The sequence below is a fragment of the Pavona decussata genome, unplaced genomic scaffold (genome assembly GCF_977016875.1).
Source record: "Pavona decussata unplaced genomic scaffold, jaPavDecu1.1 SCAFFOLD_88, whole genome shotgun sequence".
In the NCBI taxonomy this organism is placed as follows: Eukaryota; Metazoa; Cnidaria; class Anthozoa; order Scleractinia; family Agariciidae; genus Pavona; species Pavona decussata.
The window spans coordinates 510,998-531,805 of NW_028145505.1; the positions used below are offsets into that span (position 1 = coordinate 510,998).

Consider the following 20,808-nt stretch of genomic DNA (forward strand, 5'->3'; position numbering starts at 1 on the left):
ATATATGTATTTTTGTCTCTCTGGGAGAAGTTGACTCTTATTTTTTGGCAGCAAAAATAGCTCTTTATAACAAGAAAGACGGATCGAGGGGCCTGGAGAGATCCAAATCTAAAGAACTTCAAATTGCTCCATAAATAGCAATTTGAAGTCATGAATCAATGAACGACAAGAGGATACGACGATACATTACAAAGGAAAGCAGTTCCAGTTATTCGATGTCTTTGTTGAAGAATAAAGAGCATCGAAAAGGGCTCTCAAGCAGTTTAAGACCTAGGTTATGAAGGACTTTAAAGAGGAGAAATATGGTTTATTCAAGCCGACTGTAACAAAGCATGTTGCACTGAATCCAAATTTGGCAGATACAAATGTCTTATAATCCTTAACATTTTTAAGCGTAATAAGCTGAGCTACAGCTCACGTCATATCCCGTCAATTAATTTTCATTTTATTTTCATATTTTCATTTCTTTACCGAGCATAGTTCGATTACCTTTCCAATTACGGCATTAAAACCACATGGGCATTTCAAAATGCGCCATTCAACCGCGACACCATTACCCTTAAAACTGCATTCATACCATATTGCTAACTCCATCGGGCGGTCACACTTATTTCTAGTCTGCACAGTTAGTCTTAGGTTAGTATTTTACAACAGGGTCAGACGGACTTGCCAAGAGAATATTGTTTAACAAGGAATACGTGTAAAGTAGATTGGCATCAAATATACATTATATTGTAGAAACTTTCTTTAAGGAATCTTCTTAAGAAGTTTGTCTATTGAGTATGACAAGAGGGTGCCAGTTTTTTTTTTTTTTAATTTGCTTCAGTGGTGGCGGGAAGGGGGTGGGGGGAGGGAGGGCGAGGAAAGATTTACTCCAAGTTTTGCCCTCGAGCAGTAACCTTTTCGAGGGAAGGCCAAAGCACGTTATTATGCTGGAAAATGAAACTGTGGCTGCGCGCGAAGAGTAAACTTATGAGGAGAAGCAACAGGAGTGGGACTAAACGTATCAACACATGCGCAACACAGTCGTTTGGGATGGTCAGTTAGATTAGAACTGAGTGCCCGCGTGTGTTATAAGACAAAGGCAGCATAGTACATAGTAAAGTTCATATGCTTCTCGGTCATTTTAGGAGAAGCAAACTATCCGGCATTTCAAGGAAATGTTTAAATCAGCGTTTATGAAGAAATCCGTATTACAGAGCTGAGATTTCATTTGATACGTGGTCACTCTTGGACCATGTGAAATTTCTGTTAAAGAAGTGGCGATTTAAAAGTAGTGCAGTGTAGATGAAGTATTGGTCTATCCACGGCCATTTGGAAAATGCTCTTTTTGCTAAGAGCTGCCATAGCACAAAATTAAAACATATGTCATGTTTATCTGTTTGATACATAAACAGCCGTCTGTCATAAGGAGATAAGGTGAGGGACTCCTCGGCAAGCGTGAATAAGCAACAAGGGGATAGTCAAACACACGTAACAAAGGGTCGCAGCATCAGGATCTCATTTCTTTATTGTTATTGATTAACCAATACAGTTGCTATTAGCTTAACTCTTTTAACGCGTTTTAAAAGTAACAAGTTGTAAGGCTCAACAATTTCCTGTGAGTGACCTTGCTTCATTAGGATTATTCCTATTTAAAGTAATAGCAGTAATAAAGCTTGATGTCTCTGTCCACTTCTCCATACGGTCTGGATCCCCCAGAGTCGTTGTCAGTCGAGAGAACGCCTTGAGTGTCCCACCTGAAGAAACCCTCTCTAACATCCATGTCTTTGACGTTCTGACACTGATCGGATGCCTTATACAGGATGAAGGGGGAGTCAGTGGGGAGTATTATTTCATTGTCTGCGGAACCATCTCTGCGGCAGCAGTACTCAATTTTGGTGTCCTTATTGTACTTGCCGTCTGGCAGCCACCCAGTTCTGCTGTTCTTGTTGCTACCCTATGTATCCTCGTCATCCCATTTTATCCATCCCTGTTTCAAACCTGAATGAATAAAAAAAGGTATTAAAAAAATGACCTTGCTGTACCAAGTCGCTCCGTTTCCTTTCGCTCAATTAGAGAAAGGGAAGATAGAAAGGGTACGTTAGTTAAATTTTTCTCTTGCCATCAATCCAACTCACCCACACATTGATTCACTCACTCACAACAACTTACCTGCTAACTCTTACGTTCGCTTGTTCTTATATTACGGTTTTTTTAATGTTTTCACTTATCCATTACTTTTGTTAGTAACTTACTTAGCTAGGAAGCCGCGTTTTTTATTTTGTTTTCTCATAAGAAACGGCCAGTCTGTGGTGTCAGGAATACGTTATAATGTTCAAAGCTCTTTTCATATTAGAGGCCTCCAAAACTTCGTGATATTTTCAAAAATTTATATGGAAACAATTTGGTGTGAATGGTCAGTGTTCAACGCATTTGATGTTACCATGGCAACGAAAAAATGAATTTTTTTTTTTTTAGAAAATGAAATATTCCTGTTTTTACACAGCTAAATTTGGCACCGTTAGCTCGGAAAGACCTAAGACACGAGGGCGACAACCTAAACACTACCACCCTTTACTGATGAAAGAGAAGCAGCTTGAATCCGTCGTTACTTTTCTTTGTTCTATCGAAGAAAAACTACGAAGCGAGAACAAATTGCCAGATTTCTACAAACGCTATGTGGATGACACACTCCTGCAATCAAAGATGTACCGTCAGCTGAAGCCTTTCTGGTGACATTGAACAACTGTCATCCTTCCATATCTTTCACCATGGAGATCGCGACTAATGGTAGGCTGCCATTTGTCGGCATTGAAATATGTAAGAAAGACTGTAAGCTAGTAACAAGTGTTTACCGTAAACCAACAAACACCAGTCCTCTCCTGATCATGTCATATCATGTCATGTCGATGACCGCTACAAAAGATCCCTAGTCTAGACAATGTTAAACCATGATTTTCGCTTGTCGTCGACCTGGGATCTATTCACAACAGAATGTGAACGCCTCAAACTGATGTTCTCTAAACTCAAGTACCCAGATTCTCTTATCAACTCTACCATCGCCCACTTCGTTACTTCTGTGATGTCGCGAGACACACTATCGACGCCTCAAACTGAAAACATCCATTGGATAGTCTTACCAATTAAAAAACCAGAGGTCAGCTGACATAGTAAAGAAACATCTCTCTGACTTAAGCAACAAAATTGACCACATTCTACAACCAGTTTTCGCAGGCTGTAATTATGTAAACTTGGTGACGATCTTAAAGTGCAGGAGCCTAAGCTACCCGTGATCAATCAACAGTGTGTTGTGTATCACTCTGTATGTGATCTGTGTGATGCAGATTACGTCGGCTATACCAGCCGTCACCTTCATCAGCACTTTGATGAACATCGGTTCTCCGCCATCGGGAAACACCTAAAGAATAATCACCAAGTTGACATAATTGGCGACCTGACAAGCAAATTCACCATCCTAAAGAAATGTCAGGGAAAGCTTGATTGCTTAGTCTTTTAAATGCTTTTGATCCGCAAGGAGAAACCGAGTCTAAACACCCAGTCAGACTCCATTCGCACGAAACTATTTGTCTAACGGACATAACTCTCATTTTATAACACCTCTTTGAATGAACACCGGACAGTTACTTTTAGTCTTAATTTAATTTATTCTATTTCACTCCTTTACTTTATGTATAAATTATCTGTTGCATTCTTTACTTGATAATGGTGCCAAGATGACACCGAACCGTCGTTCCGTTTTTTCGCTTATTTTCAAACTCAACTGTATTTCTAAATTTAATCTTTTTAGTAAACATTTTTTTTTACGGTTAAGCTTTTATAGTTTTAGCTGTTTTAGTGTTCCTACTTTGGTTTTACCGTTGTAGACGTCAAAGGAATTATGTTTTGTCGCACAAATGATATTCTTCTCCGTAGAAGACGAAGAGAAGTACGGTCTAGATAGGGTTCATAACATAGAGGGATTAACCTTGAAAAAGTAAAGAAATCTTTAAACGTGAGAGGTCAAAGTTGTTGTAGACATTATCGTGTCTACACTAAATTCTGTTTGTTACCAACCTTTAGGGCAACGTCCTTTCTTAAGGATGCAGTATTTCCCCTTTGGCCAATTCAGAATACCATCGGACTGTGTCTTCATGCAAAACTTTTGCTCCATGTCATCTTTTTTAGCACGGCCAGCCAAATAATGATTGACCAACCATTTGTTGTCTGAGCGATAATCTTCAGTGTCCTGATAACGGGTCCCCTTGCGCCAAAGAAAGTTGGTTCCTTTGGGACATCCTGACTTTGGCATTGGCAGGCCATAAGTACCCTTGGGCCATGTGAGAGGTATTCTCAAGTCAGGATCTGAAAATTGTACCACGATCAAGGGTGTTAGTAGCTCTCTTTAGTGGCACACATCAAACGTGTGACACCTTAAATAATAATTAAGGTAACTTTGTACGAGTCAAAAGCATTGATATTTGATAGCATCTTTGCCCTACCTTTGATGACAATCATAAACGCATTACCTTGAACCAACGTCTAAGGCGCTTTTAACTATGTCAAAGGTTTGGCAAAGACGACTATCCCCCGGCCTTTGGCACTACCGCAAGCGGGTTAGAGGTAAATGCCATTTTTTCGTGAAGTGAAAAAGACCTTTAGTTTGGAAGAGATTTTACCTTCAGGTAGTATAGCTCCTTTTAACTTAGGGTATTCCTCCAATATTCTCTCAAGATTCTCACTCTTTTGCGCCATGGACTGAGCGGAATCGCATCCCGACAAGCGAGAATTTTTGAGGTGTTTGAAAAAGTCATAATGGACGGCTTTGTACATTGGTATCAGTCGAACTCTTATGGGCTCGGGCAAGTCGGATCCTCCAGCCGTAAGAATCGTCTTGTCGGACATAAATTCGCTCCTCTCGTTTATTGAATCCTTAATAGTGTTTACATCAACCTTCAAAGACGCACTGTATCCTCCATAACCTCCAGACACCTCCACCGAGTTTCCAATCTGCAGAATAAATACGAGCAAGTGTGAATTCACAAAGCAATCAACGTGGACTATTTATTTTTGGATACTTTTAAATGAATGAGATTGCTGAGCACCAAAGAAGCTTCGTTAAAATCTCACGATAGCATTCGTTTAACAATTTGACAGCTTGGCTAGGTTGGTTGACCGAATGGTAAACGAAGCACATATTGCTGCTCTTAGAGTAAGCTAATTAAGGGTAGTTTTAGTTTTTGTTGTCAAAACAAAAATATTAAGTGGTCAGGAAAGGTTTAACCGATTTCTATAAGTTTAAGCAACCTTAATGAGAAATGCTTGGTCTTTAGAAGATGTTATTTATTTTGTTATAGTAATTAAAGTTGTTTGAGGAATCAGCTTTCTCTGAGAATCTCATTTTCTATTATTTTTAATTTTGAAATCTGGCGACAATTTTTTTTCTTGACTCACTAAAATAAGCCTCCAGTCTCTTTAGTTCCATATCTAAAAGTTTCATGGCAATTATGCCCATACAACTCGCTGCACAAAACGCTGGTTAAATGTACTTTGAAACTGTTATGGTTTTGCATTTGTCTTAGCTGACGTACAAGTAGCGTAAGATCGCGGCCAGACTTTCTCTCTCACATCTGAAAGACTCTTGTGACCCAAAGCAATTTTGAAAGAAGAAAAGCAACCAGGGACATTAGGCGAACGCAACTAGCATTAGAAGAGGTATAATTTTAAGTTGCATGTAGGATTGGGATTACATTACCTCATATTTGTCAGAAATATGGCCCATTTGTATCATAATTTTCCAAAAATTCTTAGTATTACAGGACCTTACAGAATTCAGCGTGTAACAAAAATCCTTACCAGTTTTCAGCAACATATATTCCTTTTTTGAGGCAAGAAAGAGAATGCTGATTCCATCTTCCGATTTTACAGTTTTTGGCATTTTTTGTGAACATGGGGTCTTAAAAATGTAGTTGTATCTCAAACGTTTTTAGAGCCATGAGAAAATAAACAACATTTTCTTTTTACTATTTAGATTGATTGGGGAGGGGGTGGGGGTGGGGAAAGGCGGATTCTGCCGGTATCGACTTTGAACCTGAATAACATTTTTAATATTTGAGCAAACGTTCTAAATATTCAGGACTTATTGAGAAGTTTAACTGGAAAGTTTTGATGTGGTTGGTTAGTTTAGATTAACTTTGGTGTTACCATGGCAACCAATCTTTGGCGGCAGCTTTTTTTAGAAAATAGTAAATCCCTTATTATAGTAGAGAAAAATCACTTTCCTTTCCTTCCCATAACGTTTTTTTTATGTTTTTAGCTCATATTAGTGTTACTTTATTTAATTTGGTTACTTTTCGTTCAATTTCAGTGTATTCCTGAAGTTCTGCAGGGAAAATCCAGAAATCCAAGATGGCGGATCCAAGATGGCCGCCATTTGGCAATCATGGCCTAATTACTTCGTGCTGCGGACCTCAAAGGAGACATTTTTGATTTTGTTAACAAAGGTTATTGAGGTGAGGATGGTGAACATGCTTCGATCGAGACCCCAACTACAGTCAGGGAACATGGTCTAGGGTCGTCAAGTGAAAGAAGAAAAGAATGAGCAAATCACAGTTACTAATAATTATAGTTAGTATAAATCTACCAGTGTTCTATCACGACTGCCGTTCTCTGATTGGCTACGCTACTCGCTATCTATTCTGTGATAGATAGTGAGTAGCAGTTTTTAACAAAATGGCGGCCGCTTCGTCGCGTTTTCGAAGTGTCTGAGATGAGGAAATAGATAATTTACTTGTTTAATTTTGACCGACTAGAAGATTTATACTAAAACAATTAGATTATTCGCTCTCGATTTCTATGCATGATAGCTGATTCGGGCTGCGCCCTCATCAGCTATCACGCGATAGAAATCTCGAGCTCGTAATCTAATTGTTAATTAGATCACGCTGCATAGAATTTTATCTGCATGTAAAGTGATGTTCTAAGACAAATTACGAAGCTCATAAAAATTGAGGGTAAAGACCCTGATAGGGAAGGGGTTAAAGGGTCTTTTTGGACAGTTTTGCCTTACAAGATCTTCATGTAGAAACGTTAACGAGGTGACACTATTGTTGTCTTGTAACCAAAGACTGAATAAATAAACCAAAAATATTGTGGGGAAAACATTCACGTGTCGATGGAAACAGAAAATATATTGACAGTCCTTACATCTTCCATGGCATATTTGTAAAATGTAGAACGAGTACTTTCAAAGCGCGTTATGTTCTTCTGCCCCAGAGTCACTTGCACAACAACATTCTGAAAGGAATCAAGAAACGCTATTAACATAATGAAACAATCAGAACTTAATACGGATGCAAGTAACCGCTGCGAAGCGCGGGAAAACGTATATGAGCAGTGAGCCTTCTGCACTAACTGGTCACATGGTACAAAAACCGCCATTCTGAAAGACAAAGGAATGTGGTAGATTCGAACACAAAGGAATTCGAACCTGTCAAGCTTGCCTTTCCCTTGTTCTCAATGTCCCAGTGGAGGATGCCACGCTTTTTTTCCATCCAGCATGGGTTTTTACCACGTGACCAGTTAGTGCAAAAGGTCCATTCACGATCGATTTTGATTCGCTATCTCATTGGTTGAGAAGATGGGTTATTTAGCAGAGGAATACCACTCAACTTTTGGGCGACGTTTGATGGGGAGTGAGACTGGTTTGAAAGTCTCCCCTCCTCTCCCCTCCCCTCACAAAAAAATAATAAAAGATGGTGACTTTCCGGGAGTGGTAAGCTTTGAAGAAGCTCTATATATTTTTATTTTCTTAGTTTAAGTCATTGTAGCTCTTTGTGTCTCGAGCCTGTCAATTCTTTGCTCTTAACCTTGGCACGTTCATTAGTATTCATTAAGAGATATTTTCAATTCTTTTTTATTTCATTTTTGCATGAGATAGTTACTGATACTTTTGCATGTGATTTATAATATTATGAAACACGAATTTTAGCTTTTCCCATGAAGATATACACTATAGGGTTAAAAGAAATAAGGCATGAAGGGATCGTAATATTTTCCCCAGGAACTCAAACAAGTTTTGATGGTCTGCCATCTCAAGTACACATAAGTACAGAAAATCATACCTAAGTTAGAGTCAGAGTGTAACAATTGACTCGTCCCTTTAATACTCACACCCTTGGTAACACGTAATTACTTTAAAATCTGATGAAAGAGACTGTATAAAGTATTCGACTGGCAGCTATGAGTCTGTCCACCAACTGTGTGTGTCCAATCATTTTTTTAATTTAGCCTAATCTGTTTGAGTCCTGCGGTTTTTTATTCACCCCTCTGCATACCAACACCACTGCCTGTCCCATTCAATTCCCGAATAGCCTGAGTATTTTCAAATTAGTCTCCTTCAGGGTCTGCTCTCTAAAACTCAGCCCCTAATTGTGCTTGGGCAGAACTATTTTCAGTCATGACCTAAACTACATCATACTATCTAAAAGTAGCCAATCAGTTTGTTGTTTGTAATTAAAAAATTACCATATATTCACATATTCTGCAAATTCACACCATATACTCCAACGGGTCGTATGGAATGAATGTTTGACTTTTTCCATTTACAGTCAACCTTTTTTACGCGTGACCGGTATTTTTGAAATTTGAACGCTGTTTTGCCAATCTGAACATCGCCAGCGAGATTTCCGAGTTTCCGTAAAAATTTCCCTAGTTTCTTGACGGTATAAAGCTGTGAATTTTTCTTTTCATTACAGCATTAAGCACAAATGTTTCCCGAATATTTTTCATTAATTTTTTTTCAGTTAATGCGCATGCGTCTTTTGTCAGAAAGATTTCCGGGAAAATGTTCAAAATTCCATTCAAATGCCAATCATTAAAAAGAGGAATTCGAATGTATAAAGCTATGATTTTTTCTTTTTATTACAGTATTAAGCACAAATGTTTCCCGAATATTTTTTCAGTTAATGCGCATGCGTATTGTTTTGGAAAGATCATCGGGAAAAGGTTCAAGATTCCATTCAAATGCCGGACATTATAAAAAGGATGTCGAACGTATAAAGCTATAAATTTTTCTTTTCATTACAGCCTTAAGCACAAATGTTCCTCCATATTTTGAATTTTCTTTTTTCAATTATTTGATGCGCATACGTCTTTTACAAAAAGATTTCAGGAAAAATCATTCTCGACACTAGAGCCGCTCGGCTTTTACTACTTAAAGGAAAGAACTCTGGAGTAGAGAATGCGGAAAATGTTCAAGATTACATTCATGCAAATGGCGGACATCACAAAGAGGAATAGGCCATTTTACAGTTGTGTGTTTAGTGACCTGGCCTAGGATTGGAAGCGAGGCTGGGGGTGACCTTGTTTTGATAGAAACCTCACTGTTTTATGTAAATGCATATGTAATTCATATTTAAATGCAAACTAGTTAGCATAAGAAGAGAATGATCTACGTATGAAAAGCAGTGAGGTTTGTAACCAAACAACGTCAAGCACACAACTGTAAAATGGCCTATTCGAATGTTTCTTTCTTTCTCGGAAATACTGGTCACACGTCATATAGGTTCACTGTAAGTACCTAGCTTCGCTATTCGAAAGGTCCTTCTTACAAAAAGGGAGGTGGAAAGTTTATACCTGTCAACCATTCAACTTGACTTGCCTCCATGTTTTAAACCTGAGCGTCCTTGACCTAGTATTTCTTCGCATCAATGGTCGCTCTAAACCGACGCCCGCAAGTTGGCCATGGCTATGTACTATTTGATTCCGATTGTGAAGTAACCTTGTGGCAAGTTACTTCAAAAGACGCTAAAGTTTTTGGTCAACTTTTAAATTTTGGAACGTGAAAACGTCTTCTTGATAATTAGGCATCACCGTTTTTTTATATACAAAAAAAGCAGCGAGTTTATCTAGAATCGTGGAAGCAATCAATTTACGACTGAACTTGAATTCAGAAAAAGTTGAAGAGAGTTTTTTACATTTTTACCTCCCAAAAAGCATGAAATTTCCGTGTTATTTCCAAATAAAAAAAATCCTAATTTCATTACAATAAAAACTAAGTGAGATTTAAAAATAGCACACTAACCGTTCCCCACTTTTCGATGAAATAAAGGTATTTGTCCTGATCATATTCCCCTGGTAAACTGCACACGGCCGCTGCAAAATCATCGGTCACTGTGAAACCTGGCATCTCTTGACGAGCTGAGTCCATTAGGTAGCGGACCTCACCACGGTTACAAACCTTCTTGAAATCATAAAACACCTTCTCAGATCCCTTGGTCTGGTTTTCGACTGATTTATAGCCTACGATATGTACCAAGAAATAAAGAAAAATGAACAATATAAATCTAGACCAATCTGTTTCGACTAAGAGAGGATGAGATAATAGAACACATCCCCATACATGGATCTCTTCCAAGGATAGTTTTGTTCAAACTTGACAGGTGGTCAAACTACAAGGCTATTTTAAAGAAAAACACCTTATTAGTCAGTTGTAATGACGTTATTGAAATTTAATGTTTTGTCGGCTTCGCTGAATGTGACAAAAGGTAGATGTCACCTTCGTACGCGCGGCGTGATTGGTCAATTTGGCAGGCCGTATTTCACTGTACGGACTGCATCAGCTTTCCTTTCCCGCTCGCCCGATTAACTTTAATAGATATATTATTAACAGATATATAATAAATATCTTACTAGCCTCGTTTTCTCGGTTAGTAAGAGATATTTCTTACCTGAACTGAGAGAGAAAGCCACATTCCACAGTTCTGCATCGTAGCCGCCTTGACACAAGGAGAAATAAATTGTATTCGTTATAAGAACATCTGTCTCAAACTCAACAATTTTAACTCTGTAGGAGCATTAGACGGCGTAGAGTGCACACGGTCTGTATTTAAAAATAAAAATTTAGAAAATTGTATATGGTTAGTCTCAATAATACATAAAATGCCCTCGTGTAGATAGAGTGTGAACGCTCTAGTAACCATTACGTTATCAAGAACTCTTAAAAGGGCCCACAGTTGATTTCATTGTGTTTTTTTCATCCTTATATTGACGGGGAGAGGGGGTGGGTACTCTGCCCGCGGGATTTGCAATTCAATATTTCCGCAAATAGCGTGAAACTTGAAGCCTTTTTCAGAAATATATCTTGTAACAATGTTATGTGGCCCCTTAATGTCGATTGAGTTTAGGTGAACATGACAACCAATTTTGGATAGACTGTTTCTTTTTTTTTTTTTTTTATAGCAAATCCCATTTTTAAAGAAGGAACAGCAAAAAAAGAGTTCTAGTGTTTTAGTTGTTTGGTTACTTTTTGGTTAATTTTGGCGTTTTCCCGAAGATTTTGTGAAACCCAGAAATCGAAGATGGCGGATCCAAGATGGCTGTCTTTTGGCAATTTATATGACATAATTACCACGCAATGTGAACTCACTACTTCTCGTTACGGACCTCAATGGAAACAGTTTTGAACGTACTATTTATAACCCGAGGTTTCATTGCCATAAATTTAATAGTCGCCTAGTTATGGAGAGGGGATGGATTCCACTTTACCCTCCCCCCCCCCCCCCCTACAAACAGGCTTCAGACGAAAAAAAAAACCTGGTCTAAATATAGTTTACTTCAGAGTGTTTTATGCCATTACGACTTTAGTTGGCGCTAGAAAGTTAAGTTCTTCAAGCAATTTGTTCCTTTCATCGTGTGTACTGTAGGTACTCAGAACATATTACTAACGTAACTATTCAACCTACGTCACCATTATATCACATCGCCTTCAAATTGTTTAAGCCCAGTTTGACAATTCATATAACTTTCAGATTTTTTGTCCAATATGCACGACCGTGTCGAACTAAGGACAAATTTCTTAAATGGACATGAAATTTCCTATTTGCTCTTACCAGAGGCCTCAACATCAACCTTAAGTTCATCTTGATAGCTCTTGGTGCCAGTCACCACTCCATTCTTTGTGCGTTCTTGGCAGTTGCTTGAACTACGAGGCGCAAATGACACTTGGTCTGGAACTAGGTACTCTAAATTAGTTGATTTTTTGTTTTTCTCATAGGTCAATTTGAAGATTTTCCTTGTGATAAGCAATCCAGGGTCTACGCCACCTCTGGACAAACCACCGCCCTCGGGGTTGGCTTTCAGAAGGTTATAGCCGATACCCACAAAATGAATTCCTTTTGGGGGATCCTGAGTGGCTTGCGTTATCACAGCAACACCAAGAATGATGAAGATTGCAGAGAAATACATGGTTTTCCTGCGACTTTTATTCCAATGACTGTGAAGGCAAAGATAGGAAATATTAATAATTTGGCCAAGATTGTTCTCTTGTTTTGGGGTTCCCTTTATTCACGCGCGCCTTGTTGTTGTTGTTGTTGTTTTTTTTTTTTTGGACTTGATATAAACGGAACAGTGGACTTTATTCTAGAAGGGTTAGGCGTGATGGCAGTTTTAAAGTGATAGGCCTGTAACCCTGGACAGAAATTTTAAAAAAAATAAAAATGTAAAGGAATTTTTGAAAGGTGGTTTAAAAGATCTATATATCTAAAAAAAAAAAAAAAGTCAGATCCTTTTTCTGTCTCTCCAATATGTAGTCGAAAATAAAAAAATGTTGCTATAAAACTTTCCCATTTGTTGACTGCTTTTAAAAATTCTGGTATATTACTGATCTTGTGGTAACTGAGCATCCAGCTAGCTTGACAGGTTGGAATTCCTTTGTGTTCGAATCTACTACTTTCTTTTGCCATCCAGTATGGTGGGTTTTGTAACATGTGACCAATTAGTCCAAAAGGCCCATTTACAAGTTTCAATTTGTTGGTATGGCGCGGAGTGAAAATCTTTCTGATTCAAAACAAATGTAGCACTGCCTCAGATGTTTATAAGTCCGGCCTCTTTCGTCGGCTTACTCATTTTCTCTTCTCTCTTGTAAATTAGCCTGTACCTAGTTGATGGGTTTAAGGACGTGCGTGCACCCAATGACAGTTTGAAAATTACGCCTTCTGAAACCGCTGGAAATCACTCGCATCTAAAACAGCCAGACAAGAGAGTGTGTTTTTTTGGTTGGTTGGTTGGTTGGTTGGTTGGTTGTTTTTTTTTTTTTTTTTTTATTTTTTTTTTTTTATTTCAACGACTTGAAAATTCTCAGTAACCTTTGAAAGCTTTTCCAACATTAAACATATCGACATGCTACAAAATTAAATATCAACCAGCACTAAAGGTTTCTCCATGCACGAGAAGCTGAAGAACTGGCTTAATCCTCAAATGTCTAAGCTTTATTTTGCAGTACATATTAAAATTTTAACTGATTTATACTGGAAAAACGAGATCTAATACTTTTTAAATTCAGCAAACTGAATTGATTTTACAACTGCCATTGCCACTACGACCAGCAAATTCGTTAGGAATTGTTTAGGGGCGAGGTGATCTTTCGGCGGCTGACTTTGTTAAAGATTTAGTTAAGGACACAGAAAAATCTTATGAACGTTGCAAACATTTATAGCTCTAACTTCTTCAATTTGCAGACATTAATGTATAATCGAGAATCAGTGATTTTAAGGGGGAAAAAGATTGCTGTTAACGTTAACTGATAAAATTTTTTTTGGCTTTATTGAAAGAGTTAATAAGGTAATTTGACCATGCCACCGTAAAGAGACTCGATCGCAGTGGCCAAATTGCCTCATCAAAGAGGGCCAGACAATCGTTTTGACTTCTCAACGACGCAGCACTACATTTTGTTTAGAAACTAACCCCCTTATCCAGTTAAAAATTAGGTTGGTTAAAATTGTAAGCAACTTACTGCAGTAGAACTCCAAACAAAAGGCAAGAAAAAAAAAACAGATTTAGCTCTAATTATTGGTTGTCATTTTCCTTACATGAACTGAACAAAAAGGATTGCAGCGCCTCGTGGTATTTTTGCTGAGTTCTGGTTTTTTGTATTCCATAAAGCGTGTTTAAATTCAAGTTTTTCTTTTCTTTACAAATGTACACCAATTTAGCACTGATACTTGAGTAGTTTGCACGCGGCCAAACAGTGACATAAATCTTGTCATCCCTTTCTTTTATATTTTTTACAGGTACCTGCATGAAATGACATTTCTCGTGAGTAAGCCAGCCGAGTCTACCTCAGATTTTTTTTATAATTATCATTGTTGAAAATATTTCCTTTTTTTTAAGCCAAAAATTTGATGCATTTTACGAACGTATCTGTCGCAAATGATCACATTTAGAAAATAAAAGCAGTGACATTATTTTGATGGTGTTTGTCTAAAACTGGAGATTTCTTGTCTGTAAGTCTGTGCTATAATATTAAAATGACATAAGTGAAAATTCTCAGGGTCAGGTCTGAAATCACATGTTTTTCCCTGTAAAAGGGTAGGGGTTTATTGAACTGGCTTAATATACCTCCACTAAAGTTATCAGTGGTTTTGAAACATCGATGTTCCAACTCTTTCTTGCGAAACAATTCTCATGTACTCAATTGAAAGCAATCCATTTAGAAAAAAGGCCTTTCTACTAGCTTCTGATCAATATTGCCTGAACTGTGGTTTTCGTTAATGTGTTTCGGATGCACTTTTGGTTTGAAATATCGTCGCAGGAAACGTAGAAATTTAAAGCAATGTTGAGCGAGCGAAGGGGTTGGTTCTTGTTGTAACAATGTCGTTCATCAAAACATACTAAATCATTTACAGCGGAGGACAAACTTTGAGATGTTTAAGTTCCATTAAATGGTAAATTAGTTGTCATTTCAGAAGAATCAGAATACCTCCTACAGTTTGAACTCCTTTTGAATAAACAAAGATAAATACAACAGCTAAACTAATACATCATGTCTACATTTGTCTTTGGAAAGATTTTATGTGAATGCTCGTCAATGGCGTGCAAGAATCGTAAAAAGTATTGGGTGGTACCACAAACTAGTTTTTGTCAAGGTTATTGAGTGCACCAAGGAACGATCTTGGTCACAAGCATTCCCAATTCAACATTTACAGCAACGAATTTGGTGAATAGTTTCACGAATTAACTATCTCAAATTAAGTAACGTAAGGATTTTGCTTACGAAGGTTGTTCATATATATATCTACCAAATTGACCGGGGCAACATGTTGCTTATCAGAAACAATGACTTATCAAAAGGAGATATTTACTGACCTCTAGTAAGATGTTGTCCAAACGCTGATGCACGTTGATGTGATAAAAGGTGCATTCTTCTTCAGAGAAATATCACCTTAATTTAAAATTCTTCCCTCAGAAGTTAAACACGTGGGTTCGTGTGGAACTGATCTCACAATGGCAGTTTTAAATTACGACATTCCATGTCTTCTTTAGCTTGGTCATTTTTACGGATGCAAGACAAAACAAAATTCCTTTAAACTGAAGTCATTTAGAGTAGACATTTCAACTTCTTCGAAGATGTATATTTTTAAGAAAGGAAGCGGCGGACGCGACCGATGCCTTGTCCATAAAAACTTGAGGAGGTTTGCCTGCTTTGAGTAAATTTTTAAGGCATGGAAATTCGTACACTATATTTTCAAATTGTTTCCTTCTGAGCAAAGATTCTTTCAGGCGTAGTGCACCCGCAGCGTAGGGCGGAGAGAGCCACGGCGGGCGGGGCAGGGCGGGACGATTAGCAGAGATGGAGAACAAATGGGATTTCCTTTATTTGCCCCGTGTTTGGAAGATGTTAGTGAAGTCTAACTTGGTCAACATTAACCTGATTAACAACTGCTTTTTGTGATTGTGGTTTTGCTTGATACAAAACATGTTGAAATTACCCACGGTGTTCTATCACAAAACAAAATTTTTACTAAACTCTTTGTTGCTTAATCCGTTTGTCGTGTTTTTCTGATAAAATGATATTTTTTACAGCATTGTAACTGTGATTTGAATTTCTTGGGCTTAGAAATATTAACGGAAATGTGTGGGCTAACGCGTGCAAAACAAAGCTACGATGTTTCAATATAAATTCTCCATTAGCACGTAATTTAATCAGAATATTTACCCGTGCGTTTTACTGGTGCAAGAGCAAAGAAGCTGTCCTTTACAAAACAGTTAAAGTGGTCTTAATTTAGAGTTTAGGCTTCATGTCTCCTTTGTACTGACACCATTTTGAAATCCTTGTTCCGAATCTTGAATTGCTTTGAACAAAAGGTATTTTTAAGGAGATGGTTGTGCAATATGCTTAGAAATTGATACGATATATATATGAGAGACATGCCTTCAAAGCTACACCTCTTAGAATTTGAATTGAACCCTTTTAAAGCGATAGTATTGTGTTATAAATTTAAACTTTTCCTATTTGAATATAAAAATACGAATTAATTGCCTTTTTTAACTTTTAAACTGTGTGTACTATCGTCTTATGCTCGTAAGTCAGTGTGATGCAAGTTATTTAAAAGGAGGATAACATCATGATACGTTTTGTATTGCATCATGAGAAACTCGGAAAAAATCCGAGCTTTTCTTTTAAGTGAAATAAATCATGTACTGGCTGCCCTGCGGATTTGACAGGAGCCCCTATAAAAGGCAACCTCGCGAAATAGTCACTTTACTTTTGATTTAATTTTTGTTATCACAATTGCGGTATTTTTTTTTTTCATGACAACCACTGCTTCGCCTTAATCAGCTTAGTTTCCGCGGAAGTGACGTCGCATTGACATCTGAAATGTTTCCGCACGCATTTCCTTGAAAAACGGTATCTGTAGTTTCGCAGATGACGCTTCGTTCAGTTTTAAATTTTACACCATGCTAATTATAAAGTGCAGTATTCCAAAGGCTTACCTAGCCTTTTACAAAAGAGGCCATAACTTCTAAACGGTAGCGAAATTCAAGAAATCCCAAGCTATTTTTTGAAGAAAGTTTTCAAGAACATATATACCTGCTGAGTTTCAACCAATTCGGTCGCAGAATGGACGTAAACAAACTTAACATGTTTACTCCTATATGTAATTTTATCTTATCGAGAAAAACACAGAAAAGCGATTTCAACCTGATGTTATTTGTGCGTTCATAATCCCTTCATGTTGCAATAGTAAACGTTGATAAACTAGTGCGAAAACCCGCCGTAGTCGATTCCAAGAAGCGATAAAATATTTTATATTCTATATGCCGGCTATGATATCTTTCATTTAAAACTTTTGTTGGAGCCGCATATGATGTTACTAAAGTGGGCATCTGCAAAGGCTTCAGCCTGTAGCTTCAAGTTCGCAGGGGAAAATCTAAGAAATGACCGCACTCAGGATAGACGTGACTCGTTTCAACAAACAGTATCGGAAGAGTGGTGATTTCTGACCTCTGTGAACTGCATGACAGGCAAGTGTAATTTTAATGAAAAACTTGATAACATTGTTTAGAAGTACACTTCGCCAGCAACTCGACAAGCTCAGAGTCGAGTTTTAACTATATCATATCGTTCAACATGGCCACTTCCCCATCCAGCCCTGCATCAATGATATGTTCTCGACCTTTGCAGTTTCCTCGTTTGCTTAATTTTCTAAATAATGTTAACTGCACTGACAGGTTCCCATTCTTCAACGACCTCTAAGCTTTCCTGTAAGTTATCGACAGCAAAAGCATGTTCTAATTTCTATAATTACTGGTAAAATAAAACCACGATAGCGTGCAACCAAGGGTTGTGAACATCTTCTCTTCGCTCGCTAAATGGCATGATTCCGGTAGATTTCCCCGATGTTTACTACCTTTTAAAAATGGATCTTTTACCAGGTGGATTCATGATAGTTAAAACGTTTCTCTGGTTAAAAAAAAATTAAGCGTATACAAAGTGATATGTTTTAAAAACCCAACGTTTCGGCCGAAACTTCAGCCTGTAGTGGATCGATGCAGTAATATGTCATCATTAAAGAAATCCCAACAGTAACAACTTGAATGGCGAGGTCCACAGAAATTGAGGTAAATAGGGAAAAAAACATCAAAAGACACCAACTGGTCGTCTTCATGATTTTGTTTTGGGATCAGCGTCCCTTCAACCATGCTATTTTTGGGACGCTCTGTACTCGTTAATCTTGTTCAGATAAGTGTGCATCATCATGGCGGACGAACGTGAACTTTCCGGCTCCGATGATGGTCTCGTTCTGACGAAAGATACCGGGTCTTACCCGCTTAACCCTGAATGGTGTGAATTATAATCCCCTACGCTAAACGAAGAACGATTAACGTGGACGAATAACCTTGAATCGTTAAATAATTTTGTGGAAAATGGCTTGAAACTACAAGGAAAGTGGTCGTCGCCCGGAGGAAACGTAAAGCAATTCAAAAGTTCTAACAATAATTTGTCATTAATTGTTATAATAAGAAACAGCAAACTCTGTGTTTGCAAGGTCGAGCTGGTCCTACCTTAAAGGACAAGTTGGTCAAGTTTATCCAAAATAAACTGAGAACGGAAGCTGATACGCCTGTCTCGGATGCTCCAACAACCGAGCAAGAAATTCCGCCTTCGCAAGAAGCCAATGGCATTTGCAGTAATCGACTAGCTTCGACCGCCGACGCGGGACTTGAGAACAGCATTCAAGAGCGATCGAACTCTGAGATCAGTGCCGATACTGAGGGCTTAATGCTGGATTTACTAATCCTTCAGAAAAATGTTGAAGCAAATACAAGCCTTCTGTTGACGAAATGTCAATTACAAGAAAACGCTTTCAGCGCCGAGCTCCCCGGTTACGAAGAGAGGTATGAGAAGGTGCTATCGACATTATCTAAAAAAGATAATGAAATTGAGGTGTTGGAGGAAAAGTGTATTTCCTATGAGAGCAAGTTTTGTCCTTGCAAAAAGAAAATGATTCTCTTAAGCTGGCAATGAAGATCATTATGCAAGAAAGAAGCGAAGGGTTTGGTTCTTGTTGTCACAATGTCGTTCATGAAAACATACTAAATCAGTTACAGCGGAGGACAAACTTTGAGATGTTTAAGTTCCATTAAATGGAAAATAAGTTGTCATTTCAGAAGAATCAGAATACCTCCAACAGTTTGAACTCCTTTGAATAAACAAAGATAAATACAACAGCTAAACTAATACATCATGTCTACATTTGTCTTTGGAAAGATTTTAGGTGAATGCTCGCAAGAGTCGTAAAAAGTACTGAGTGGTACCACAAACTAGTTTTTGTCAAAGTTATTGGTCCAAGGAACGCTCTTGGTCACAAGCATCCCCAATTCAACAAACGTCTGACACATATACAGCAACAAATTTCGTGGATAGTTTCACGAATTAACTATCTCAAATTAATTAACGTACGGATTTTGCTTACGAAGTTTGTTCATATATGAACAAATTGACCGAGGCACCATGTTGCTAATCATAAACAATGACTTATTAAAAGGAGATATTTACTAACCTCTAATAAGATGTTGTCCAAACGTTGATGCACGTTGATATGATAAAACTGGGTGCATTCTTCTTCAGAGAAATATCACCTTAATTTAAAATTCTTCCCTCAGAAGTTAAACACATGGGTTCGTGTGGAACTGATCTCACAATGGCAGTTTTGAATTACGACATTCCATGTCTACTTTAGCTAGGTCATTTTACGGACGCAAGACAAAACAAAATTCCTTTAAACTGAAGTCATTTAGAGTAGACATTTCAACTTCTTCGAAGATGTATAATTTAAAGGAAGGAAGCGGCGGACACGAACGATGCCTCGTCCACAAAAACTTGAGGAGGTTTGCCTGCTTTGAGTAAATTTTTAAGGCAAGGAAATTCGTACACTATATTTTCAAATTGTTTCCTTCTGAGCAAAGATTCTTTCAGGCGTAGTGCACCCGCAGTGTAGGGCGGAGAGAGCCACGGCAGGGCGGGGCAGTGCAGGACGATTAGCAGAGATGGAGAACAAATGGGATTTCCTTTATTTGTGCCGTGTTTGGAAGATGTTAGTGAAGTCTAACTTAATCAACATTAACTTGATTAACAACTGCTTTTTGTGATTGTGGTCTTGCTTGATACAAAACATTTCCCATTCATGAATCCTCCAATGTTGAAATTACCCACGGTGTTCTATTACAAAACAAAATTTTTACTAAACTCTTTGTTGCTTAATCCGTTTGTCGTGTTTTTCTGCCAAAATGATTTTTTTTTACAGCATTGTAACTGTGATTTGAATTTGTTGGGCTCAGAAATATTAACGGAAATGTGTGGGCTAACGCGTGCAAAACAAAGCTACGATGTTTCAATATAAATTCTCCATTAGCATGTAATTTAATCAGAAGATTTACCCGTGCGTTTTACTGGTGCAAGAGCAAAGAAGCTGCCCTTTACAAAACAGTTAAAGTGGTCTTAATTTAGAGTTTAGGCTTCATGTCTCCTTTGTACTGACACCATTTTTAAATCCTTGTTCCGAATCTTGAATTGCTTTGAACAAAAGATATTTTTAAGGAGATGGTTGTGCAATATACTTAGCAATTGATACGATATATATATATATATAATTTTCTCTTATCGAGAAAAACACAGCAAAGCGATTTCAACCTGATGTTCATGATTTGTGCGTTCATAATACCTTCATGTTGCAATATTAAACGTTGATAAACTAGTTCGAAAACCTGCCGTAGTCGATCCCAAGAAGCGATAAATTAATTTTTAGTCTATATGCCGGCTATGATATCTTTCAGTTTAAAACTTTTGTTGGCGCCGCACATGATGTTACTAAAGAGGGCTGATTTGCAAAGCTTCAGCCTGTAACCTCAAGCAGTTTAAGGCCTGGGTTTGAAGGGTGTTCAGAAATTAGGAATGATCCCCTATATCTTCGGTTTGTCTGCCTAGAACAGGATGAAATTTTCCCTGAATATTAAACTTGATGTTTTCTTTTGCCTTAACGTATAATT

The 20,808-nt window shown here is 37.8% G+C and overlaps 1 protein-coding gene across 2 annotated transcripts; it reads right to left on the reverse strand.

Annotated features, from left to right (window-relative positions):
- Positions 1–1,492: 1,492 nt before the first annotated feature.
- On the reverse strand, positions 1,493–19,385 carry LOC146474568 (uncharacterized). Of its 2 annotated transcripts, none has more exons than XM_085116893.1 (8): positions 19,323–19,385; positions 11,871–12,253; positions 10,710–10,757; positions 10,064–10,281; positions 7,186–7,275; positions 4,659–4,989; positions 4,057–4,344; positions 1,493–1,983 (listed from the first exon to the last, which is right to left on the reverse strand). In XM_085116893.1, exons 2-8 carry the CDS (start codon positions 12,223–12,225, stop codon positions 1,940–1,942), a joined length of 1,374 nt encoding a protein of 457 aa, XP_084973019.1. In that variant the 5' UTR covers positions 12,226–12,253; positions 19,323–19,385; the 3' UTR covers positions 1,493–1,939. The 2 variants fall into 2 exon arrangements, with proteins under 2 accessions (XP_084973019.1, XP_084973018.1); XM_085116892.1 differs by lacking the exon at positions 19,323–19,385 and adding an exon at positions 15,124–15,206.
- Between the last annotated feature and the right edge of the window lie 1,423 nt (positions 19,386–20,808).

What these genes read in the sequence shown, in the direction of transcription:
- LOC146474568 (XM_085116893.1), bottom strand. Translation starts at nt 12,225, where the DNA reads ATGTATTTCTCTGCAATCTTCATCATTCTTGGTGTTGCTGTGATAACG. An exon ending in TCATCGAAAAGTGGGGAACG is followed by an intron (nt 7,276 to 10,063) that starts GTTAGTGTGCTA and finishes GATTCCTTTCAG; the next exon opens with AATGTTGTTGTGCAAGTGAC. An exon ending in GAAAGGACGTTGCCCTAAAG is followed by an intron (nt 1,984 to 4,056) that starts GTTGGTAACAAA and finishes TTATTCATTCAG; the next exon opens with GTTTGAAACAGGGATGGATA.